General features: G+C 39.5%; 1 protein-coding gene across 1 annotated transcript; it reads left to right on the forward strand.

Annotated features, from left to right (window-relative positions):
• Nucleotides 1-3,383: 3,383 nt before the first annotated feature.
• On the forward strand, nt 3,384-26,839 carry LOC134881143 (neuroblast differentiation-associated protein AHNAK-like). Its single transcript, XM_063908288.1, is given in 12 exon segments — nt 3,384-3,421; nt 4,038-4,267; nt 11,110-11,159; nt 12,283-12,393; nt 13,229-13,342; nt 13,445-13,598; nt 13,867-14,027; nt 14,115-14,265; nt 14,268-17,102; nt 17,105-18,123; nt 18,197-20,629; nt 20,632-26,839. Coding segments are annotated over 12 exon segments (12,594 nt in total). The 3' UTR covers nt 25,930-26,839.
• Nucleotides 26,840-27,295: the final 456 nt, after the last annotated feature.

Genomic DNA, 27,295 nt, shown 5'->3' on the forward strand with positions numbered 1-27,295 from the left:
TTAAATCTCGAATGGAAAACTGGGCTCACAGGAAACAGGCGTGTAGTTTGTTAGTTTATCAGCTAAATGCAAAGCCCTTTTTAACTGGGAATTTAGGCTATGTTTTCTTTAATGCAACCAGAATCCCTTAACAAAACCAGTGGCTGTACCTTGCAGAAACAATGGTTTACCAATAGCTGAAACTGTTCGGTTGTTTCTGTTTTCTGTGTGACTTATGAATGCTTTTATTCAGATTCACACAATAACACAGACAAACTAAGCAATTGAAGCAACCAAAGAGCCAGAAACTTTAGTGCTCCGCACGGTCAAATTACTGTAAATGAAGTCTGGTGGCTTTGACGAGAGCATAGATACAAGCTTCAATTTCCTGATAAAAAAGGGCTTTATGACATCATGGCAAAGTGGAGGAAATAAACTAAATATAGAGTAGCAGTAAATTGATGTCAGCTACTTTAGATGGCTTTATTACTTTTGAGTGCTGGCTCTGACCATGCAGCAAATGTCTTTGCATCCCAGCTGGTCTTTTCACTCCAATCTGCTAGAGGGAATCAAACTGACTATGGATGAGGACCCCACTTCAAAACATCCAAAGTATCCCTTTAATGGTGCGTGAGGGTGTTCACATCTATACTGGGAGACCAGGGTGGGAATCGATGCCCTTTTAACCCTATGGCGGTGCGCACTCAAAGGGTTACAAACTCTATACGCTTCATTGGATGTGGATGTGAAAACCCTCGCAGACGAAAGGATGCAACTGATCGACGTGACTAAGCTGAATGTCACACACATATTTCTGTACATACCAACAGAGCACAGAGGAGCTGTTCCCACTGAGGCTCCAGCTATTTATAGAAACGATGATAGTGTCTTTGATACATGCCTGCATGGACATCCACCATTACGGGATAATAAAGCGCTGACCTAATCATGAGATGGACATAGAGGAGATTAAAATGAGCTTTTTGGCATCTTCTGTATTTGGGCTTTTAAAACCCTCCTGGAAGAACACGGTGTGCAACTTATTTAAGAGCTAAGTTGGACTCTTATAACAATAAATGTGTACTCAAACAGAATTGATATTGATTAGCATTTGCGAGACAGTCCTAAATGCAAATAAATTGGATTGAATTTGAGCTTTTAATCCAAACATGTCTTTACTTTCGTCTAGAAAATTCTCATTGGGACATCATTTAATCATCCACGTAATAAATAAGAGTTTTGTGCCATTTTTTGAAGGTCACAGAGAAATGTTACCTGAGAAGAATAAACAACAAACCACAAAACAGCGCAGTCTGCTTTTCCTGTCTCTGGTGTTGATGTCCACATTGTTCTGACTCGTGTCTTTTTGTTTTTCTAATTGCGATCTCACATTACATGCTTTTTGATGCACGCTCCAAACAGTGTATTTCATAACCCTATGATTAGAAAATGAACAACTGTCTCTAATATGGTGGCAAATCTGTCTAGTTAAAGAAAAATCCAGCGACTATATTTCATATGTTTCACTCCGCCTGCAGCAAGAAATTGATTTAGGATGCCGAAATGTTTTTTTGAACTTGTGCCAAAACTAAATGCTTTGTCATTTTGTGTGTTCAAAGCCAAGAAGAACACAACACAAAACAGTAACACATTTAAAGAGACTATCTCATCCTTCAGGATTTGCCCTGACTTGACTGCAGATTCAGAAAACGGTAATTTATAAAAGAGCTGGAAGTGAATTTCATTAAATCAGTTTAAGTGATCTGTGGCTTTATGTGTAATGGGATAACATATCTGTAATTAATTCCTCACATTTGAATAATTGCTCATTTTGTTAGATTAGATGAAATGGCTGCATCACTGGAAAGTATCTGCATGCCAAGTGAGCGGCACAGCTTCAGAATATGCTGGAAATATCTGCCCTGATACCTGATGATATTATTGACACCCCCATCTGGGCACTAAACACTGCAAGTGAGATTAGGACTTATTTTTGCTTTGTTGCTCAATTGTACTTCTTTAGCACATGCATGTAGAACATCATGCAGCAAGAAACAAATTAGACACAAGGCCGGGATATTACACGCTACCTGATACCTGTGCTGCCTGTTGCTCCATAGTGCTGCCTTGCATTTCTGCGGTATCGATCCAAGTGCTCGTCCAAAAGCGGCTAATGCACTGCCAGCTTGACTCTCGGGCCCAAACATCACTTAGCGCGGACAATCAAACACAGAACACCACACAGATGTTCTGAGTGCAGCGATGATTTGTGGAGATTCGTGTGATATTGGTGAGCAGGCAGGTAAAACGCCCTAGTAGATTTTATATTAAAGCTGAGATGTGTGCTTTAAAACAAAGGGATGTCATCCTGCAAACACCACCTGGACATACATACGGTCTGCATTAGTAACCCCCCTCCTGAGGGACTTTTGCTTTTGTTTTGGTCAGCAAGCGTGTCCTAATTGATTTCCAGAAAGCTCTTAACCTATGTCTTCTCCTTCATGACCATCTGGCCTTCATGATGATACTGATGTAAGGGCTGTTTCAAGGAAAGACCTAGTGAGGCTCTGTTCCAGGATTTCAGGACAAGCAGGCCTGTGTTAAAGGTATAATCCACCCTAAAAATGAGTGGCTTGGGTCTTGAATCCCAAAGAGTAAGGTTATTTCTTGTTTTATCTGACCTATTTGTCCAAAACCAAAGTTTCCTATTACATTTGTCAAATCCTCACAACAATTTCTAAAAGATGAGCCTATTGTCAAACTAGATTAGAGCCTTGTGATGGTTTGCTCTGCCAACCAATCATGTTGAATCTACATCCGTCCAAAATGTCATCACTTCATCATCTGTGAGAGACATTGAGAAATTTGTGGGAAATTGTAGTGATTAGCAAATGAATGCTGGTGTTTTCTGAAGTCACTGTGAGCTTCATTTTTGACCGTCTAATTCTAATCATTTCCTCCTTGACCAAGTGGATGTTGGTGCCAAATTTTAATACGTTTCCTCCAGGAGTTTTCAGTTCTTGAGAAAGGAATGTATTCAGATATGTTTTGTGGGAACAGACAACAAGAAATGGAGGGTAATGCTAATGTAGGAGAATAACCAACAAACCAACCAATGCCTTATTATTGATCAACCTTTTCAGTGTGTATTCAATTAGTTTAAAAAAGGTCTATATAGACAAATTGTACAATATAAAGCCCAACGATTTGTTATTTACCTGAATTAATAAGAAAAGTGGGGTGCATGATCCTCGTATTTTGGAAGCTGTAAAGAGGTAACATACAGAAATAGTTGTTCCTTATTTTTCTCTTCATCAACTCATTCACTCAAACATTAATCCCTTCTGCACGACATGAATTGAACTTGTGCAGAAGTTAATTACGAAATCTAATCGCCAGTCGACATGGTAAGACAGATGAGGTCATTCCTTTCACTGAAGAGGTAACTCATCACTTTTCTAGGAACCAGGGTGAAATAAAGTACTTTTACAATTTCATTTCTTCTATCTGTTTGTCCTGATCAACACCAAACGTTATCGGCCTCACAGGCTCAACTTTCAGTTGGATTTCCCTCCGTTTCTTCTCACGCTTTTCTAACATCTCCATCCCCTTGCCTCCCTGTCCACAATAAAGGGTTCTAAACTAAGTGTACACAGCGTCAAATTGAGTTATGTCTCCATGTCAATAAACTGTACCCCTCCCACCCCCCAACACTGGAGCCAGAAGCTGACATCCTGATTGTCCTTGTCCGATTAGGCCGATCAATGACACTGAACAGAGGAGAGAGGGGAAAGAGGAATTTAGAGGAAGAGGTGGAGGAGGAGGAGGAGAACTAAGGGATGTGTTTGTGAGAGTTAAGAAGGAGGCAAAAGGGGGGGGGGGGGGGCAGCTCCTCCCATTATTAAGTTATCGTGCTGCGCTGGAGGTCCATGTTTACAGGGCAGCGGAGGGAGTTTCCTTCACTTAGCGGACAGCTCGGAGCTCGGAGAAGGCAGCGCTCTCTTTTCCTCTCTTTTCGGTTTATTTCTGCAACTCATCGCTCTCGCTGCACAACCCAGGCTGATACAGGACGAGCAGAGGGGGGGGAAGCAGCAGAAAGACCAACAGCAGCAGCACCTGCCTCACCCTCCACCACCACCACCTCCACCCACCCACCCTCCCTCTTTCCCTTCAGCCTGCACGTTCCAGGACTTCATCTCTCCTGCCGCCGCTTCCACCACCGCTGCCATCATGTGCGACTGTTTCCACCTGGCCTTTCCTAACTGGCACGCCGCCTCTTCAGGGACGGGTGGGCATCACACACTCTCTTTCCCCCCTCTATTTCCCTTTCTTTGACTTGTGCTTTTTCCCCCCTGAGAAATTCACTGACTCAGCAGCAGAGGGAGAGATTATGTGTGTGTTTCTGTGTGGCAGAGAGACAGTGAGTGAGTGTGAGGTGTCTGGTGCTGATGCTGACCTGCAGTGCTGGGTGTGTCTGCAGAGTGCTGGGGGGGGGGGGGGGGGGGGGTGTTGGAAGATGTCATCATTGAAGCTGTCAGGCTGCTCTTCTTCTTCTACTGTTTACCTCCCACTGTGTGTTTTAAAGCAGAGGCTGAAAGGCAGAAAGAAAGACTGGGTTACTGTGGCAGTTCAGCAAAGTAGAAAAAGTGTTAGAGGAGAACATCAAGGGGCTAAATACGAAGAGGGCTACTGAAATGTGTCGTAAATACTCCCCTAAAGATGAAAGCTTTAAAGCTGCAGCCTTTATGTGAAATAGGGACGAGTTACTACCTGTTACCTTGTATGACTTTGAGACTTTGAGCCCAAAAAACATCAACATTTCTGAAGGTTTAGTCCTTGAAAGCTCTAGAACAAACGCGATACACATCTTTTTGCTCCCAATATTTCTCTCGATACATCCCGTTATGGATTTTTCTAGATTATAAACACAGGGTTTACATTTATTGGACAGAAATGAGTTTGGGAACAATTGTTTGAATCTTAATATAAGATATGCTTACTTGATTTAACGTGCAGTGTAGATAAACCATATCTGATCACGAGTGTGGGCTGGGTTACGTAAAACTGATTCGCTATCCGAGCCATACATTAGCGATTATGCTTGCAATCTTGAAATGCTGCTGGGGAAAATATGCGTTATGATCGATCATGATGAATTTCTGAACTGTAAATGTGTGAGAAAATGATTTTGTGACGCAAGTTGCATTTCCAGATGTTGCTTTTTAATCATCTGGCTGGAAAAAGTTATGTATTTTTATGGTATGCTTGTTTGTTGGGTGTTTTCCAATCAATGATCAACAGTTTTTTCTAAATAATTCGATTTGAAACTAACTTCATAGGCTTTGAGAGGGTAGGTTCGGGCCTAGTATGAATAAATAAATCAATAAAATAAATTGCTGCATCATGAGCATGACATAAGATCACATTTTGGCAGGACAGTAGGGAGAAAATCACTCGTTTTCTTTATGGGAATTCATCACGGGTCTTATTTAACTGCCTCGTTCAAGTACTTAATATAACATTTTGATAAATAAGTTGACATCATAGTATCATTAGTCATATTATTGTCGGATATTGTGTTGGATGATGCTGAGGCAAGGGCTCAGGTTGATGTTTGCTGCAAAGAGGAGGTGAATATGTGCTGTCTGGTTTAATGTTCATTTAAAAATAATACTGGCTGTGATTCCATCTTCCCTCTTCCCACCATTATCCTCAGTTACCTCTGCTGCTGCATATAATTAAATCTGACTCAAGAGAGGTTTGTGTTGCTGTGAGAGGCTTCAGGCGACGCTCAAGGTCAGAGAGAAAGAAGGAGGGAGAGGGAGAGGAAAGGAGGGAGATATTAGGAAGTGAGCCAGACAGAGCGGCTGATGATCTGCTCGACAGTGGAGCCTAAATCAGACGATCCTGATGCATTACGAACCATCAGCCTCAGTCGGAAGAATCCTGCTCCCGAATCGATATCACACCACTTGAATTGTTTATATGTGCCAGCTGCTGTCACTCGGTGCAGACCAGCTTCAGAGAAAAGAGTCAATATGAGATTAGTTTTAACCTGCTTGAAGAGTCAGGTGCTTTATTTATTATTTTTACTTCAATGGACCATTTGAGTTTGTAGGAAGGATGTTGACCCTGACACACATCTTCAATGTTTTTGTATTATATCAATCTTCTTCTTTCTTCTCAGTGAGGACCATAAACTTATTTTAGATCATATTAAGACACTAGGGGAACATTGTGTTACTTCAAAGTGGATTAAATGAAAAAAAAAATACACTTTATTCAGAGTCCATTTACAAAACTGCAGTTGTTGTCAGGAAACCAGTTTTGGCGATGACCGGTTCAATAACTTACAGTTAATAAAAGACCAAAATCAAAGTAATATATCTGTCAAAACCTTAAATCACACAGGAAAATATGAATAAATCTGAGTCACTTCAGGCAGGGCTTCAGGCAATCGAGGCAAAGCAAACACAATGCAGCTCGGGAGTTGACCTGAAATAATATTGAGTTTTTGGTGTAAAGTAATTGCATGTCGTAGCAATGCAGGCAGATTAAGACGCAAATTCCAGAGCTGTGATGAAACTTTCTGAGAGTTTGCAGCCGATAAATAGATTGAAAGCATGTGCTTTTACAGTCCCATGTCCGTATAATCCACGAGGAAAATCTAATTCAAGTTTTCTTTCCTTGACTCAAATCTTATTATAATTTGGATCCAAACAAACAGTGAAAGGAGCTTGTGTCTGTCTGTTTAACAAGAAAAAAAGAGAAGATACTGAATCCAAGAGCACAAATAATGAGCTGTAATACTTCATTATTAGTTTAGTGAAGAGGGGAGCTTCAGGGAGCCTCCAGGTGCTTTTCACAGGAAGCACGAATTGGAGCAGGAGGAGGTTACGTAAGAGAGGAGCTGAGGACAGACTGCTACATACGTTCAGGATTTTCATCTGAATAATAATTCTAGCATTGCTGTGTGTGGATTTGATGCCTTGGAAAGCGAGCATAAGGAAGGATGACTCTCACAGCAGTGCATTAGGGAGGATGAGTTGATCAGTGTTGTTTGCAGTCTAAGCAGTTTTAAAGCCTTTATCTTCGACACATCCGCACTGAGGGACGAACCACACCCAGATCCAGAGCTGCAGTTGCACCCAAATATGATTCATGCAGGATCTGCACCACAATGGACTTTAGCATCCACTGCCTTTTCTTATATACCTGCAGAATGTCATCATTAAAGTCACATTAAAAAAGCAGGCAGTGGCTTTGTATCAGAGTATTTACAAGGTCTAATCCATGATCACTCAAATAAATAAATAGGTCAACTATGTGATTTCATTTTGATATTTTCAGGCAGCAAGTGAGTGTTGTTATCGGGCCATCTGTAGCTCCCACATGACAAATATTTGAGAAAGGAGTTTCTACACATACGGTGCCACTAGTAAGGGCAACAATACCGGAACATCCGCCTGAATTAAGTGGTGAATAGCGCAAGAAATACATCTTCCAGTCAAGCAAAGCAGCACCTGAATGGTTCACAAAGCTCCCCGCACACAGTGACGCCGTGATTAACTACTGCAGCAGAAGTGAACTTGAGAATTGGCACATGACAGTTTTCAGCTGCTCTGATTAATTTAACGAAACTGTGTTAAAATAGAAAGTCATTTGATACTCGTGGGAAACCTTTTTTATGCGATGGTTGGACATTTGTCAACACTTCTGTTTCAGGGCTATGTTTCCTACCTGTTTGATTTGAAAGAAAAGCATTTAACCAATTTACAGGTTTTGTGAACTGCTTCTTAAACTGATATGTTTACAGTATGCAGAGGTGAATAACGTATTCAGATCCTTTACAAATATCCTGTTGCTAGTAACAGTCTTGCATTTGCTATTTCAGTAAAATGAGTACTGAAGGATAATCAGGAATATTTTCTGAAAAGTGTTTAAAATAAAAGTACTCAATGCAGAAAAAGCCCCCCTGTGACGGTTACACTCTAATATATTACATCAATAGATAGATTTAGATAACATTTTTCATTCATTTGTGAAGCTAAAAGAATTTAACCTAAAAAAAATGGGCAATCAGTTCATTTTATCGACTAATGTTCTAGCTACACTTGTCCTCTTTCATAAGTAACTATAGCTGTTAGATAAGGTAGTGAAGTAGAAGTATAAAGTGGCATAAAATGAAAAGAGTTGTAGCTAAATGAGTGTTTAAGCACAGTAAAAGTTATTGGTTACTTTCGAAGCACTGACAGCAGGCTATAATCGTAAACTGTACCGTGTGTGTAACGTGGAGATATGAAGATAAGATTACTGAGAAACACTTCACACTTCACACTCACCAAACAAAACACATTTTTGTCTCTTAAACTAAAACTTTATTGTTTTCATTAAGTCAACAGAACACTAACAAGGCTGCTGAGATAAGATAAGAGTGGAAAGCCTTGCTATGCACTCTGAGGCTGTACTGCCCTTTGAGCTAAATGCTAACATCTGCTTGCTAACATGCTCACTTCCACAATGATTAAATGGAAATTAAAGGAATGGTTTCTTCAGATTCCATTAAAATGCCCTTTATTTATTACATTTAAATCATCTTAATCTTAAGTATCATGTTTCCTTTTGACATAAAATATACAAAATGCGTTTTTTAAGAAGTTCTTCCGCTATAGTGATAATTATTAAATAGAATTTTAAGGGCTCATGGTTTTAATTAATGAGAGATTTATGTAAATGCAGGGTATTTAAAGGGGTATGTTTTGCAAAAGCAGTGAACCAAAGTCAACATGAGGCACTTAATTCAGTTTAGGAGTGACACAAGTTCAGGAAAGGTATGACTGCAACCTAAAAGTGTCCCGCCTCTTTTGTTCCATCTGACACGGTACAAATCACTTTAGCCATTTTGGCAGTCACTCTCTCTCACACAGGAAAGTTTCAGGGCAGTTTGGATGTGGCGTTACTAACACCTCGCTTTATTCCCAGGAGTTAAACAAAAAACAGCAGCAGCAGGTAAGAGAGCTCTTTGAATCCACACAATGGGCTCTGAAATAGAAATTGTGAGATGTTTTTTTTTCAGTCTTAAAGGATGAATGGTGATGAGAAGGATGGCGCAGGCAGCTGTAAAGATGTGATTATTATATCTCACACCGCGTCGAGACTGTGGTGCGTTCAGTGTTCATGGTGTGGAGCTGCTTTTCTTCCACATTCATTTTCTTTGATGATATTTCTGAGCCTAGTGTCAGATCTATGTATATTAATACGTACATAATCCGTATTACAGCTATAATCTAGCTTCTTGAACTTTCTTGCATTAGTAACCTTGAGGCAGCAACACACCCTGAGGCAGACAGTGAGGTTTCTTTATACCATCAGCCTCTTGTGGTAACTCTTCTAATGCACTTACTCAGGCAGCTCTTCACGTGACATTCATTAAGGCACAGGGTGGGGTGTCAATGGGGTGGTTAGTTGAGAAACTACACGGGGCATATTGCATGGTGGTTTCAGGGTTTTAATTAAATACTAAGCCCTAAAATCCTACTTACTTCAACACGAAGAAAGTGTGTTTCAAATGATTGAGTTTAATCTCTACTTACCTCTACTTTTGATAAAGAATATACACATTAAACACATAAAACCTCTCAAACTGCTCTGACACTGTCCCTAATATTGTAGGGCTGCAAGTAAAAAATGTTTGACTAATATATTTTTTATCATCAATAATCTACTAATTCGTTTCAAAATGAATTGCTTGGTCTATAAAATGACCAAAAAATAAATAAAAATATGTCTTGTTATGTCAGTTCAATATGCAAAGATATTAGGGTATTACGACATTAAAAAAAAGAGAAAACAAGAAAATCTCAATATTAAAAAACTGCATTTTCTGCATTTTTTAGCTATAAAAATTACATTGACAAATAATAACAAATATTAGAATACTTTTTTCTGTCTATGGACTAACCTCCGCAGCTCTAAAGCCTTGTACAACTCCCATTATTGAAAGCATACACTTGAATACCCAAGATTTGACTAACAAAGCACACGTTTTAATTTTGTTTATATTAAAAATGGTCACGGATTGAGTTTGCTGCTCGTGACCTTGAACAAATTGAACTACAAATCATCAAGTATTGCGATTTGTGGGAGTTGATAGGATGTTGGTGCAAGTAATTCTCAGTTTGGGTGACTCAGTCCTTTAACTTCTTGTTTGAGTTGAGTAGTTTAGTGCGTAAGTAAGACTAACAAAGACAGCATTGTTTGTCTTGAAACGTCTCATCCGTCCACCGTTCGAAATCGGCCGTTGAAACACCAAAACATTTGATCTGCTGTGAAAATAATTGGATTTTTAGTTTGTAGTGCAACCACATTTTATCAATACTTATTTGTACTGACAACATAACATTCCCTGATTGATAGCCTCTTGATGATACAAATGAATTAACCAATGAGGAACCAAAGAAGGAGCATTTACTTGCAGTCATCAAGCATTGATTCATGCCAATATATTCATTTGGGAATTTGCTTGTTTTTCAACCCAAACATTTGAATGACTAACAAACCTTCTTGATCCCTAAGTACTATCCGGATGTAAGTAACCTCACATTAAATACATGAAGGAGACAGAGTACTTTAAAATGGATTTAAATCAATTAGAGGTCAGGTATCAGAGCAGGTAATTATAATAATAGTCTGAATATCCTTTTGGAGTCAGACTTTCCATTTTGGGCAGCCTTCAGGGGCAGAGATGGGAGTCTTATCTGTGGATCAATACAGCGGATCACTTAACAGACAAAAGGAGGCAGCGGGTCTCTGGGGGACTTACTGCCAGGAAGGACCTCTAAATAGTCTCATCGTCGGCTCCAGTGTCTCTTTGTCTCTGAGCCTCAAAACAATTGTTAGGAGCCACAGGCTGGAAGGCTCAGCTTACTGCTTAAAAAATAGAAATGTAGATAAACAGAATATCATTTACCTTTTCTGCAGTTCCTGTATTGCTTTCATTCATTATTTGATTATTTGTACAAAACTTTGATTAAGATATCGTTGACAGAGTGAATACCATTACAATTTAACTGACTGAAAAATAAGCAGTTATTTATGTTTTGTCTATTTTCTGTGTTTTCTTGTGAACAGGTGCTGGTCGGAGGCTGAGAGCACCAGAGCCTGGTACAGAGGACGATTCAGTGAGTGGCTATATTCAAAATAAGGAATTGCTGTTTATTTCATCAAATTGGTTTTAGACAGGAACACTCTAGCATGTTAAAAACTGTAACCTTTTAGATTTGGCACACCTTACACTTCTTGTACTACTCGATGAAAAGTTGATAAGCTTAAAATACTTTGATAAGGAAAGAAATCGACATCCATGTTTGTTGCTTGCTGCTAATTGAGCTCCTAAAAAACCCTCTGAGCTGCATGTGCTGCCTGTTTTTTTAAAACTAAACAATTCAAAACCAACACTATGAATGCATGGAGGTCAGAAGACTTAGTAAGTGCACTATTTCTCATCTTAATGAATGGAATATGTAAGGTGTTAGCATTTAAAAGTTTGCATGTTAGCAGGCTATTTTTGTAGCATCACAAAGTTAATTAGTAGAGCTGTACTGAACAGTTCAAAGCTTCATTCACTCTGGTCAAAAAACTGTTCACTCCACCACTTTTCACACACAAAGGTAGGCATTCATTGGATCCAATGAATCCCTTCATTCAAATTGAGGATTTGTTCACGTATTTATTTTATTTCATTTTCAAAGGTGATGATGTCATGAGTGTTATCGGCAGACGATCTAAGCCATTTTAAATTGAAGCTTTTGCATGTAAAAGACATTTGGTACAGCACTAATCCTCCTACAAACCTATCCGGACATGACCTGTTAAGTGAAAACTTAAAGGATAACCAAAGTTATTAGGGTTCATCCTCTGGGGAACAATAATATCTGTATCAAAAAATATGAAAACCTTCATTTTTAGGACATTTTCCTCTTTTGTTGGTATCACCGAGCGGCCAGCACACTACCATTGTGACAAGTTTTAACAGCAGAACATCCAGTCAATGCTGCTTTTGGCATAACAGGGTGTTATCACACTTTTCATGATCCAGTTTTCTCAACACCTTTGTGCTGCTGCAGGCTCAGCTACATGAGTTTTATCCAAAATGTTTTATTTAGGTGGTTGAAGAAGAGGAGATGCTGTTCGGGCAGATAAAGGAATGTCGAACTGACTCAAGTGTCCTTATATCTCTTTGAAATGATTTGGGGATAAACCATGAGACTGTTTTTTGTGCCAACTGACCTTCTGTCCACCCAGACATGTGACGAGCCATCTCAGTTCACAGAGAGAGAGCGACCGCGGCCTCAAGGGTCGTCCCCCGTTGAGGAGTATCCTGAAACGGAAAAATACACCGACAGCGACAAAGAGGTACAGAGCATCGACACACAGCATTTATACAGGGACAAAAACTAGTAGCAGGGAGAAATCAGGTCAAAGGAATAAATCAGATAACCCGTTTACATGCCCTGGAATAACCTAGATATGCAGTTATAAATATAAAAGTACAGCTGAAATCACTGGGCTTTCTCAACTAGGGAAACTAATTATTTTAACATGACCTTTAAGAAATCCGAATATTACAGAGAGCGCACTAAAAGGTGTTTACTTAAATGGGTATTTACACACTGGGTCACGCAAAAGTCTATCTTTGATTCAACAGTGCACTTTGTCTAGGGCATCTGCAAATGAAGTTAGACAAATAAAAGAAGCAGGCCTTTATAAATGGGTCATTTATCCCCCGCAAAAATGATGTTAGCACCATTAAAAGTACATCTCTAATGGAGGTAAATCTTCTGCTGGCTCTTTTCTTCACAACCTTTAAGTATACGCAGCCTCCTAGGAAACTAAACCACATATAGCCTCTTCATTTACAAAGGCTGCTTAGCACCAGGCGGAGGGGTATATTGATTACACAAATCAGTTAACTTAAGGAAACAGTTGCCATATCTGTGTTGGTGTACTGTCAACAGAGTATGGAGTAACAGTGTCTGTCTGTTTTGTTTACTGATGCATATTGCAATAATGACTCAGACCTAGCTACTCCCATGTTTGTATTTACAGTGTATCACCCTTCCCTGCAAATACTTTCAAAGCCTGTTTATGACATATTTGTGTCGCCTGTTTTAAATCTGAAAGACTGTAACAGTACGACCAGAATAATGTTTATCGAGAATTACATTTTCTGCTATTTCTTTTCTTTTAGTTTGAAGCGGAGCATGACCTACACCACAAAAGTGGGAGTGGAAAGAAGAGCAAAAAGTCTGGGCTTGGGTCCATGTTTGAAAAGCGCTCAACTCCGAAGATGAGTAAACTGAAGGTGAGACATTCCCACTTTGTCCTCTCTGTTTATGTGTAGTAGCAGATAATAGAAAAGCTAAAGGTAAAATGTTTGTATCCTCTCTTTTTGATGTGTTAACAGGAAGATCAAAGCCCTGAGTCTGGGGTGATGGTGAAAACAGCCCAAGATGGATGTTCAGAGGGTCTCGTTTATGGTGGAGGGGGGAAAGAGGGGATATTCATAAAGGAAGTGGTACCAGAGTCACCTGCCTCAAAAAATCTGAAACTGAAAGAGGGTAATTATTATATTGACCTTCTATGTTTTCAATTACGATGAATGAGAAAAAATGTATTCATAAATATTGTAAAAAATTGAAATTATTTATATCTACTTCAAATACTTGAATCCCTGCAAATATCATGAATTTAACTGAAAACTTAAAGAGCCAGTTTAAAAGTCTAATGACTCATACTGTTATTGTTTATTATGAATAATTCCCCAGTTTTGACTGAAAGCTCTTTTCGTCTGTGCTCTTCTGGAATATCTTTCTCTTTTTTTCACAGGTGATCAAATTCTGAGCGCCACTGTGTACTTTGACAACATGTCATATGAGGACGCCATTCAGATTCTGGAGCACGCTCAGGCTTACAAAGTGAAGCTCTGCTTGAAACGCAACCCAGTCATCACAGAGACGGAACCAGTCACCGAATCTGATGCAATCCCTGTAACTATTTTCAGGTTGTCAGACTCTTTGTAATAACAAAAAAGTATTGGGTATAAAAACTAACATGTCATGTTTATTGATCAACAGGAAGAAGATGTCTATGCTCCAGAGATGAGAGAGCAAGGAAAAACCAAAAGGCGTGGTGATGCCCGCATTTCCTGGCCTAAGTTTCCCTCCTTTGGAAAAGGAAAAAAAAAGTCGCGCTTTTCAAGGTCTCACAGCTCCTCAGAGGCTGAAGAGCAAAGAAGCTTGAGCTTAGCCCAACTACAAGCGACACGGAGTCACCTATAAAGACTCAGGATGCCCTGAAGGGCAAGAAGAAGCATAAAATTAAGCTTCCTCTTCTGTCGAAGAGAGGCCGCATAAGTTCATCTGAAGACCAGGACACAGATGCACCAACAACTGCGCAGTTGGTTTCCCCTGAGAACCTTGAAAGTTCCTCAGGAGAAACACCTGAGGTCTACGTGACAGAGGAGCTAAAGTTAGTAGAAGACTTAAGATGTGAGGAAAACAAGCCTAAAACTGTTCAACACAAGGTGGAACTCATCACTATAGATAGCACTTTGAAAACAGAAGATCTAACCATGGCTCTGGCAGGGGAAGAAAGCTCCTCTGGTATCAAGTCCCCTGATGGGAAGAAAAAGAAGAAAGAGCGATCTGAATTAAAAATGAAAATTTTGGGGAAAGATAAATCACACAAGAACGATGCAAAGGCAAAATCCTCACCAAAAAGGCTGAAAACTCTTGGGGCAAGTATTGAAATAGCAGACCAACCTGAAATTACAAAAGGAGATCAACAAGCACTAGATGCCAATACCCAAATAATCAGCAGTGATAGCTTATGGGTAATCCCAGACAAACCAGAGAAAGTAAGTGTGCCAAAGGTGGAACTTGAAGTATCTGATGTTGCACTGATACAAATATCTCCCCAGAAAGTTGAAGAAAAAACTAAGAAAGGCAAGGAAATCAAACAGAAACAAGAAACAAAGACAGGTCCAACATTTAAAATACCTAAAATAGGCTTTAGTGACATTGCTATGGAGGAAACAATCCCAAAAGTTGATGTAAATGTTGGAGAATCCACAACTAATATTGAGAAGCTTACTACTGAGGGTACAGAAGAGAAAGATCCTCGTGACCGACTGTCAAAAAGTATTTCCAGAACAAAACTTCCAAAACGTGAAGACATTGAGATTCCAGGAATGGAGGACATGTCTATGAGAACCAAAGCCAAGGGAATTAAAGAGCCTAAGGCTGTTTTTACAGGACATTATGAAGAGATTCAAGCTGAAACTGTACAAATGTCAATTGATATGGACAGCGTGAAAGAGGCCGTTTCTAAATTGCCTGGATTTAAGCTGCCTAAGGTTGACACAAGTGGAGTGCTTATTCCAGAAGAAATTACTGTTATCGATGCAAATGCACAAAGAATATCAGTGAAAACACCGACCAAAACAAAACACGACGCACAGTTCAGTAAAGTCCACATGACTGCCACTCAGGAAATCTCCAAGACAACAATCAAACTCCCAAAGATCAGACCATCTGATCTAACTTCAGAGGAACTTGTAATGGAATATAAAACTGAGCCTCAACAAAGAGATGATGTTAATAAAAGAGAACATATCATAATACCAGGAAAAGAAAGTGAGCGAGAAGTGGCGACTCTTCTGACACAAGAAACACAAGAACTCGAATCAAACAAGGCCAAGAAAAAGATGCATAGCTTTGGGATTGGAAAACCAGTATTTAAAATCCCAGATGTTGGAATTCACTTGCCAAAACAAGAAATCTCTGAGCAAAAAGGTGACAACGTAAAAGGCGAAAGGACTATACTCCTCCAAGAAGTCAAAATATCAAAGACCGACACAAGTAAAAAGATTGGAGGAATGACATCTGATATCAACGTACCGAAATTTGAAGGCATTGATTTCATTGATGGTTCACCAGTCAGAAATGAAGGTGGCATTGGGCTTACAGGTTTTGATGTTAATCTTGATGCTACAGGCCTGAAGGCTGACACCTCTTTACTCAAAGCTGAGGAGCACTCATTTAAACTACCCAAATCTGGAGCAGCAACTCCGATAATCAGCGGAAATGTGCCCGATGCAGAAAAGGATATAAATATTGATGGGGCCGAGATAAGAACACTTGAAAAAGAGGAAAAGAGTGGCAATTTCAAAATGCCAAATATTAGAATCTCCATGCCAAAGAGGAAAGGTCCTAAATTTGATGTAAGCCTATCAGAGAAAGACGTAGATGACCAAGACATATCTTTAGTTGACATCAATGTAGAAGCTTCTACTGAAGAGCGTAAGATGAAGGTCAAAAAACCTGAAGTGGAAATGCAACCTAGGCAGCCTGAAGGTGAACCTTATGGACAAGGAAGCAGGTTCAAGAAACCAACATTTGGCATCACGACTCCAAAAGTAAAAGGGCCTGAAATTAACTTTGGCTTATCAAGCAAAGACGGAGATATGACACTTCCAAAAGTCAAGGCTGAAGTAAAAGACCTTGATGCTCCTACGATTGATGTCAGTCTTGGGAAAGCTGACATTTCGTTTCCAAAGGGGAAGATGGAAGTCCCTTCAGTAGATATGAAAACTACAGGAACTGAAGAGGACGGGAAGGGAAGCAAATTTAAAATGCCACATATTAGTTTCTCTATGCCAAAAGTGAAAACGGCTAAAAGTGATCTCAGCTTACCAAAGACAGAAGTAGATGTCAAATTACAAGAGACAAATGCTGATGTAAAACTACCAGAGGTTGATGTTGGAAAAGTAGATGTTTCAACTCCTGAGGCTAAAAAACATGAAACTGAAATGCAGTTCTTGCCTGGTGAAGTTGAACTTGATGGGCACAAAGGCAAGTTCAAAATGCCAAAGTTTCAAATCAAAATACCAAAAGTAAAAGGGCCAGAATTTGACTTGAGCTTATCGAAGAAAGATGTTGATGTCACATTACCCCAGTCCAAGGTTGATGTCAGTCTTGAAAAAACAGACATTTTGATTCCGGATGCAAAAGTCAAAGTAAAAGAAAATGATCTTGAAATTAAAGCTTTGCAGACTGAACCTGAAGGACCAGGAAATGTGTTAAAATGCCAAAGTTTGGAATTTCCATGCCAGAGGTAAAGGGACCTGAATTTCATCTAGGCTTAGCAAAGAAAGATGTAGATGTGACACTACCAGAAGCCACAATTGATATCAACCTCCCTGAAGTGAAACCAAAAGATCATTCTGCTGAAATGCCTAAAGTCAAAGGACCTGAAATTGATTTAAGCTTCTCAAAGAAAGACACAGATATTACATTACCAGGGACCAAAGCTGAGATGAAATTCCCAAAGGCCCCTAAAATGGATGTCAGAATTGGAAAAGCAGAGGTTTTCATTCCAGAGGCAAAGGTCGAAGTAAAAAAATCTGAAAAGGACATAAAACCTCCACAGACTGGTATTGAACTTGGAGGAAACAGAAGCAAGTTCAAAATACCAAAGTTTGGAATCACAATGCCAAAATTTGAAGGACCTGAGATTGATTTAACCACGTCAAAGAAAAATGTAGACGTCAAAATACCACAGGCCAAAGCTGGGGTTGAACTCCCAGAAGCTCCAAAAACTGCTGTGGAAATGAAACAACCAGAGTGTGAAGCTGAAATGGATGGTCAAGGAAGCAAGTTCAAAATGCCAAAGTTTGGAATCACAATTCCAAAAGTAAAAGGACCTCAAATTGACTTAAGCCTTTCAAAGAAAGATGTAGATGTGACTCTACCAGAGGCCAAAGCGGAAGTTAAACTTCCAGATGCTCCAAAGATTGATGCAGATATAAAAGCACCAGAGTGTGAAGCAGAAATGGATGGTCAAGGAAGCAAGTTCAAAATGCCAAAGTTTGGAATCACAATTCCAAAAGTAAAAGGACCTGAAATTGACTTAAGCATCTCAAAGAAAGATGTAGACGTGACTCTACCAGAGGCAAAAGCTCAGGTTGATCTCCCAGAAGCTCCTATAATTGATGTGGATATGAAAGCACCAGAGTGTGAAGCAGAAATGGATGGACAAGAAAGCAAGTTTAAAATGCCAAAGTTTGGAATGAAAATGCCAAAAGTAAAAGGACCTCAGATTGATCTAAGCTTGAAGCAGAAATGGATGGTCAAGGAAGCAAGTTCAAATGCCAAAGTTTGGAATCACAATTCCAAAAGTAAAAGGACCTGAAATTGATTTAAGCATCTCAAAGAAAGATGTAGACGTGACTCTACCAGAGGCCAAAGCTCAGGTTGATCTCCCAGAAGCTCCTATAATTGATGTGGATATGAAAGCACCAGAGTGTGAAGCAGAAATGGATGGACAAGAAAGCAAGTTTAAAATGCCAAAGTTTGGAATGAAAATGCCAAAAGTAAAAGGACCTCAGATTGATCTAAGTTTATCAAAAAACGATGTAGACATCACAATACCGGAAGTCAAATCTGATGTTAAAGTCCCTGACGTTGAACTAAAAGAACCGACTGCTCAAGTGGAATTTAAAGCTCCTGAAACTCAAGGAAGCAGTAAGAAAGGATCGCCATCAAAATTTAAAATGCCCACATTTAATTTTCCGAAATTTGGGGCTGCCACTTCAAATCTCAGCGCTGAAGTATCTGATACAGAAAAAGAAATCAAAATTGATGGAGCTGACTTGCACCTATCTATGCCACACAAAGATGTTGATGTACCAGATGTTAAAGCAGAAGTCAAGCTGCCAGAGATGGAAATTAAAAAAAATGTAGGCACTGTTGTGATAGAGCAACAGCCAGAGGTTGAGATTGATGCAAAATTGAAAAAGCGAAGGTTTTCACTGCCCAGATTTTCTTTTTCAAAAGCAAGTGTTAAGGCTCCAGAAGTTGATGCAAATCTTCAGGATTTGAATGTTTCAATTCCAGAGGGAAAAGTTGAAGTGAAAGGAGGGGAAGTGGAAACAAAACTACCAGAATGTGAAGCAGAAGTTGACGGAAAAGAAGGCAAATTTAAAATGTCAACATTTGGAATCACAATGCCAAAGGTAACAGGAACTGAGTTGGATTTGAGCTTATCAAAGAAAGATGTAGACATCAAGCTCCCAGAAGCCAAAGCTGAAGTTCACCTTCCAGAAATCAAAATGAAACAACCATCTGCTTCCATGGAAATTAAAGCTCATGAGATTGAAGATCAAAAAATAGGTGATGTTAAAGGATCACTGTCAAAACCTAAAATGCCAACATTTACATTACCCAAATTTGGAGCTGCTACTTCAAAGGTCAGTGTGGATAAACCTGATATGGATATACAAATTGATGGAGCTACCGTTGATGTCACAGCACCCAGCATTGACACTAAAGACCTATCCGTAGATATCAAAGCTAAAGAAGGTGACCTTGAAAGATCAGGAAGCAAGTTTAAAATGCCAAAGTTTGGCATCTCAATGCCCAAAGTTAAAGGACCTGAACTTGCTTCAAGTTTATCAAAGAAGGATTCAGAATTCACATTACCAAAATCCAAAGCTGAAATCAACCTGGCCAGTGTTGAAATCACACAACCTGAAGTGGAAATCAAAGCTCCTGAGATCAAGATTGCAACAAACGATAAAGAAGTATCACCATCAAAATTTAAGATGCCAACATTCAAAATACCGAAATTTGGAGTTGGTCTTCCAAGTGCCACTGTGGAAGTCCCAGAAAACGACAAGGACATCACAATCGATGGAGCTGACATCAAAATTCCTGAAGAAGTTCTTACAGTTCATATTACAGCACCCAGCGTTGACCCATCAATAGTTATTAAAACTGAAGGATATGAACATGAAGGGAAAGAAAGCAAGTTTAAACTACCAAGTCTTGGTTTTTCCGGGCCTCAAGTTAAACAGCCTGACATTGAGTTAGGCTTAAAAAAGAAAGATATGGATGTGACTCTACCAGAAGCCAGAGCTGAGGTCAAACTCCCTGATGTTGGATTGAAAACCACTTCTGCTGAGGTGGAAATCAAAAGTCCAGAGATCAAGGTTGCGAAAATGGGATCAGAAGGATCGCCATCAAAGTTTAAGATGCCAACATTCAAACTACCCAAATTTGGAGTTAGCACTTCAAGTGCGGCCATAGAAGTGCCTATTATAGACAAAGAAATCAAAATCAATGGAGCTGACATTCAAATTCCTGAAGAGGTTCTTGCAGTTCACATTACAGCACCCAGCATTGAAACTGAAGGCCCATCAATAGATATTAAAACTACAGGAACTGAACATGAAGGAAAAGGAAGCAAGTTTAAAATGCCAAGCCTTGGTTTTTCTGGGCCTCAAATCAAACGTCCTGACATTGATTTAAGCTTATCAAAGAAAGATGTAGATGTGACCCTACCAGAGGCGGAAGCTGAATTCAAACCCCCTAAGGTTGGATTAAAAGAAACTTCTGCTGAAGTGGAAATCAAAAGTCCTGAGATCAAGGGTGTGAAAAAGGGATCAGAAGGATCTCCATCAAAGTTCAAGATGCCAACATTCAAACTACCCAAGTTTGGAGTTAGTACTTCAAGTGCTGCTGTAGAAGTGCCTATTACAGACAAAGAAATCAAAATCGATGGAGCTGACGTTCAAATTCCTGAAGAGGTTCTTGCAGTTCACATTCAGCACCCAGCATTGACACTGAAGGCCCATCAATAGATATTAAAACTACAGGAACTGAACATGAAGGAAAAGGAAGCAAGTTTAAAATGCCAAGCCTTGGTTTTTCCGGGCCTCAAATCAAACGTCCTGACATTGATTTAAGTTTATCAAAGAAAGATGTGGATGTAACTCTAGCAGGATCAAAGGCTGATGTCAAACTCCCTGTAGTCGAACTGAAAGAACCATCTGCTGAAGTGGAAATTAAAGCTCCAGAGATTAAGATTGCGACAAAGGGTAAAGAAGGATCACCATCAAAATATAAGATGCCGACATTCAAATTACCATCATTTGGAGTTGGTACTCCGAGTGCTACCGTAAAAGTGCCCGACAGAGACATCAAAATCAATGGAGCTGACGTTCAAATTCCTGAAGAGGTTCTTTCCGTTCACATTGCAGGACCCAGCATTGACACTGAAGGTTCATCTATAGATATTAAAACTACAGGAACTGAACATGAAGGAAAAGGAAGCAAGTTTAAAATGCCAAGCCTTGGTTTTTCTGGGCCTCAAATCAAACGTCCTGACATTGATTTAAGCTTATCAAAGAAAGATGTGGATGTGACTCTACCAGAGGCAAAAGCTGAAGTCAAACTCCCTAAAGTTGGATTAAAAGAAACTTCTGCTGAGGTGGAAATCAAAAGTCCTGAGATCAAGGTTGAGCCAAAGGGTAAAGAAGGATCACCATCAAAATTTAAGATGCCATCATTCAAATTACCAACATTTGGAGCCAGTCTTCCAAGGGCCAGTGTGGAATTGCCTGATAAGCACAAAGACATCAAAATCGATGGATCGGACATTACAATTCCTGAAGAGGTCCTTGCAGTTCACATTACAGCACCCAGCATTGAAACTGAAGGCCCATCCATCGATATTAAAACTACAGGAACTGAACATGAAGGAAAAGGAAGCAAGTTTAAAATGCCAAGCCTTGGTTTTTCCGGGCCTCAAATCAAACGTCCTGACATTGATTTAAGTTTATCAAAGAAAGATGTGGATGTGACTCTACCAGAGGCAAAAGCTGAAGTCAAACTCCCTAAAGTTGGATTAAAAGAACCTTCTGCTGAGGTGGAAATCAAAAGTCCTGAGATTAAAGTTGAGCCAAAGGGTAAAGAAGGATCACCATCGAAATTTAAGATGCCATCATTCAAATTACCAACATTTGGAGCTAGTCTTCCAAGGGCAAGTGTGGAATTGCCTGATACGGACAAAGACATCACAATCGATGGATCGGACATTACAATTCCTGAAGAGGTGCTTGCAGTTCACATTGCAGGACCCAGCATCGAAACTGAAGGCTCATCAATCGATATTAAAACTACAGGAACTGAACATGGAGGAAAAGGAAGCAAGTTTAAAATGCCAAGCCTTGGTTTTTCTGGGCCTCAACTTAAACAACCAGATATTGATATAAGCGTATCAAAGAAAGATGTGGATGTGACTCTACCACAAGCCAAAGCTGAAGTCAACCTCCCCCAAGTTGAAATAAAAGAAGGATCAAAAACTGAATTCAACCTTCCTGATGTTGAAACAATAGAGGGTGATGCCAAGTTGAAAAAGTCAAGTTGGACCATGCCAAGATTTTCATTTTCAATGGCAGGCAGTAAGGCACCTGAGGCTGATGTCAACGTCGATGCCCCAAAAGTTGACGTTACACTACCAGAGGTCAAATCAGATGTACATCTTCCAGATATTGACATCAAAGAATCCTCGGGTATTTCTATCGAGGGGGCACATTCCACAGACATAGATGCCAAAATGAAGAAGCCTAGGTTCTCATTACCCAGATTTTCCTTTTCAAAGCAAGGTTCTAAAGAGTCTAAAGTGGATATCAGTGTCCCAGACGTTGATGTTTCTCTTCCAGAAGGAAATGTTGAAGGCAAAAAACCTGGGATTGAAGTAAAGCCACAAGAAGGTGATGTGGAATTACAGGGACAGGAAAGCAAGTTCAAAATGCCGAAGTTCGGCATCTCAATGCCCAAAGTAAAAGGACCTGAATTTGATTCAAGTGTATCAAAGAAAGATTTGGGAGTCACATTACCTGAAACTAAAGCTGAAATCAACCTACCTGATGTTGAGGTTAAAGGACCTGAAGTTGAAATAAAAGCTCCTGAGATCAAGGTTGCAAAACCAAATATAGAAGGATCACCATCAAAATTTAAGATGCCTACATTCAATTTACCTAAATTTGGAGTGGGTATTCCAAGTGCCTCGGTTGAAGTGCCCGATACGGACAAAAACATCAAAATTGATGGAACTGACATTAAAATTCCTGAAGAAGTTCTTGCAGTTCACATCGCAGCACCACGCATTGACACTGAAGGCCAATCAATAGAACATGAAGTAAAAGGAAGCAAGTTTAAAATGCCAAGCCTTGGTTTTTCTGGACCTCAAACAAAACGGCCTGACATTGATTTGAGCTTATCAAAAAAAGATGTAGATGTGACTCTGCCAGAAGTCAAGGCTGAAGTCAAACTGCCTGAAGTTGGACTGAAAGACCCTTCCGCCCAAGTGGAAATTAAAGGTCCTGAGATCAAAATTGGAACACAGAGTACCGAAGGATCGCCATCAAAATACAAAATGCCAACATTCAAATTACCAAAATTTGGAGTTGGTACTCCAAGTGCCACCGTAAAAGTGCCTGAGAAAGACATGAAACTTGATGGAGCTGACATTCCTGAAGAGGATCTTGCAGTTCACATTGCAAAAGCCAGCTTTGAAACTGAAGGACCATCAATAGATATTAAAGCTACAGCAACTAAACATGAAGGAAAGGGAAGCAAGTTTAAAATGCCAAGTCTCAGCTTTTCTGGGCCTCAAATCCCACAGCCCAACATTGATTTAAGCTTATCAAAGAATGATGGAGATATTACTCTACCAGAAGCCACAGCTGAAGTCAAACTCCCTCATGTTGAACTCAAGGAATCTTCTGCTAAAGTGGAAATTAAAGCTCCTGAAATTGATGTCCAGACAGGTAATGTTGAAGGATCACCATCAAAATATAAGATGCCCACATTCAAATTACCGAAATTTGGAGTTAGTTCTCCAAGTGCCACCGTAGAAGTGTCCAATAAGGACAAAGACATCAAAATCAATGGATCTGACATTACAATTCCTGAAGAGGTTCTTGCAGTGCACATTACAGCACCAAGCATTGATACTGAAGGCACATCAGTCGATATTAAAACTAAAGGAACTGAACATGAAGGAAAGGGAAGCACGTTTAAACTTCCAAGCCTTGGTTTCTCTGGGCCTCACGTCAAGCATCCTGACATTGATTTAACTTTATCAAAGAAAGATGCAGATGTAATTTTACCTGAAACTAAAGCTGAAGTCAAAATAAGTGAAGGTGCCATTTCAGCACCAGATGAACTGGCAGTAGACATTGATACCAAAAAACAAGCAAAATGGGCATTTCCAAGATTTTCCTTTTCAATGAAAGCTGGTAAAGCCTCTGATGATGAACTTGAATCACCCAAAGCGGATGTCACATTACCAAAGGCCGAAGCAGAAGTCCAAGGTCCATCAGGAGCTGTTTCAATGGAAGAGCCTACTGCTGCAGAACTTGATCCAAACTTGAAAAAAACTAAATTTTCACTACCCAGATTTTCTTTTTCGAGGTCAAGTGTTAAAGAACCTGAAGTCAGTGCTGAGCTTCCACATGTTGATGTTTCTCTTTCAGAAGGAGAAGTGATAGTAAAGCAACCTGAAATTAAAATAAAAGCTCCTGAGCTTGAAGCTGAACATCACAGACAAGAAAGCAAATTTAAATTGCCAAAGTTCGGCATAGCTCTACCAAAGGTAAAAGGACCCGAAGAAGATATAAATGCATCACAGAAAGACGTAGATGTCCCTGTGCCAGATGTTAAAGCCGAAGTGACACTTCCAGAAATTGAAGCCAAAGAATATTCAGCCAGTGTGGCAATGAAAGATTCTGAGATTGAAGCTCAGTCAAAAGATGTTGAAGGATTGCCATTAAAATTTAGAATGCCAACACTGAAAATGCCGAAATTTGGACTTGCTACCAATGATGTCACTGTAGAAGCACCGGATTCTGAGAAAGGAGATGAAACTGATGGGGCTATACATAAGGAGGATGTTACTGTCATCATCAAAGGTCCAAGTGTTGATACTAAAACAGATGAGACTGGCAGCGTGGAACTCGGATCTCCAAGTAAATTTAAATTACCATCATTTAAACTGCCAAGGCTGAGTTTCTCAAGACCCAACGCTGAAGATGAACATGTTCCAGTTGACACTGAATCCAAAGATCATCAGTTGAAAATTGAAGTTGATCCAAAAGGAGAGAATACATCACAAAAAGTGACTTTGACATCATTTGGTGAGACCATTAAGAATGTTGATGTTGGTATTGATGTTGCAAAACCTGAAGAAAAACTTGAAACTTTAAAGGAAGTTCAAGAAACAGTGGAACCAAATGGAAAGCAGCTAGAAGCAAAGGAAAAGGAAACAAAGCAAGATACGACTAAAAGTCCTGAGAGGACGGGTTGGTTTAAATTCCCCAGGTTTGGACTTTCCTCCCCATCAGAACCTGCCAAGATCGTTGAAAAAGAGGAGCAGAAGGATGAAAACAGCCCAGTAGGGGATACATTGGATGAGGAAATAAGTCCCACGTATTCAGTCCAGTCATCCGACGCCTTTGCAGATATCAGCTCTGCAGTGACTAGTGAGCATCTTGGCCTGTCCTTATCATCTCCAACAAAGGTCGTCACAGTCAAGTTCTCTGATCCCAACATTGCTTCAGGTCTTGGTGAGATGCACAGTAACATTATTACTTCTACCACAAGGACTGAGAAGATCTCAGTTGAGCCGAACTTGCCTGAGAAAATCACCATTTTGTCATCTGGAGTTTCCTCTTCATCGGAGGACACACTCAGACTGGAATCAGGAAAAATACATGTGATTACATCAAATATCCAAGCGACACCAGAATCACAGCATGCCAAACTGCTTACTGATTTCCAAATCCGATCAGCAAGCGGCCTTTCCCTAGAATCAGAGGCTAGCAAAGGTGCTTCCTGGACTATCGAAGACCCAGAAAGCGGCAAGAGAACGGTATACCAGAGGCATTTAGTAAAAGAAACATCGAGTGAAAGCAAAGAAACAATTGTTATAACTCAACAAATCACACGTACGTTTGACTCTTCTGAGACAGCTTCATCCATTAAACGACTGAAAGACTCTGTGCACTCCGATAAAATGAGGTTCTTTGATGGAGCCGACAAGTGAAATAACCTTATGTAAATGATGTCAGAACATGCAATCCGTCATTATCCAGCCTCAGTGGCCGCTGGGCTGTGAATATCACTGTGACAGAGAGTGAGATAGAAAACAGGTTTGGCAACTGCAAAAGACTGTTAGCTAATGAACTTACCAATCACAGGAAATAATCAGTGTTCAGGCGTTAACTTCAATCTCTGGTAGCATGTTGTTGACCTATAAAGAGATGGATTAATGTAATTCATTGACAATGTGATGTAGTTGTTAATAAGCTCTATAATTCAGTGCTCTTACTTCAATTTATAAAATAACTTCACCAAATATCCTTGCTTATTGTGGTACAAAACTAAAGTAAGCCATGTATTTTGCTTCTCAAAACTTATAATATATTTGTGGTTTAATAGTTTTTAAATGTACAACTGATCCAACTTACTTGTGCACTTATTTATCGGATGATAATCAACAATGCATTTGATTTAAAAACTGTTTTTCTGAACAAGATTGATGTTACTGACATTCCAAAATATGTTTACAATCATTTCTCTGTGATGTCAACAGATAAAAACACCTACAATATAATAGGGCAGTAGGCAATATGACAAAAACAATTCTATGTACATGTATCTGCAGGATATTCTTGTTGCTGTAGCTGAAATGCAAAGAGACAATAGCATTGCAAAGCTGAAATGAAACGCTTATGATCAAAAGTGTACTGCTGCAACTATATTTTTTATTAATATTTTGCTTACAACCTAATTTGCTACAGTAAAAATATATCAAGAGTTTAGTATCTTTCAATATCACTGTACAAAGTGGGAATATTAGACTAGCAGTGTAAATAGCTTTTAATGAATCCATGAATTCTGATGTAACATGTTTGCAAAGTTATACACAATAAATAAATATTATTATATGTACACCCTGGGCTGAAGCTTATCAGTTATCTTCCTGTTATTCTGTTTCATCTGATTAACTAAAAAAAGGGACAAGTTTAGTCATACTGAACACCAAATGAATGTTATATAAATGCATAGGCCTACTTTGAACACCAATTGTGGAAGGTAAGACGTATAGGCTACTTGTAACAGAGTATTCCTACACTGTGGTAGTTCTGCTTTTACCTAAGTGCAATATCTGAATACCTCTTCCACCTCTGCTTGTGGCAAATAATCGACAGAAATGCTGAAAATGATTCTGCCTTGGGGAGGTTATACAGGGTTAAGAGGACTTTACGAGCCCTTTCTTGACTACACGCTTATTCATATGAAGGATCAAACACATATTTGCACACTAGAGGGAGACACACCTCACAGCTACATATACACTTTTCTTGGGATCAAATAAAAAGGGAATTATCTCCATTTCAGCTTATTAT

Source organism: Eleginops maclovinus, chromosome 19 (genome assembly GCF_036324505.1).
Source record: "Eleginops maclovinus isolate JMC-PN-2008 ecotype Puerto Natales chromosome 19, JC_Emac_rtc_rv5, whole genome shotgun sequence".
NCBI classification, from domain to species: Eukaryota; Metazoa; Chordata; class Actinopteri; order Perciformes; family Eleginopidae; genus Eleginops; species Eleginops maclovinus.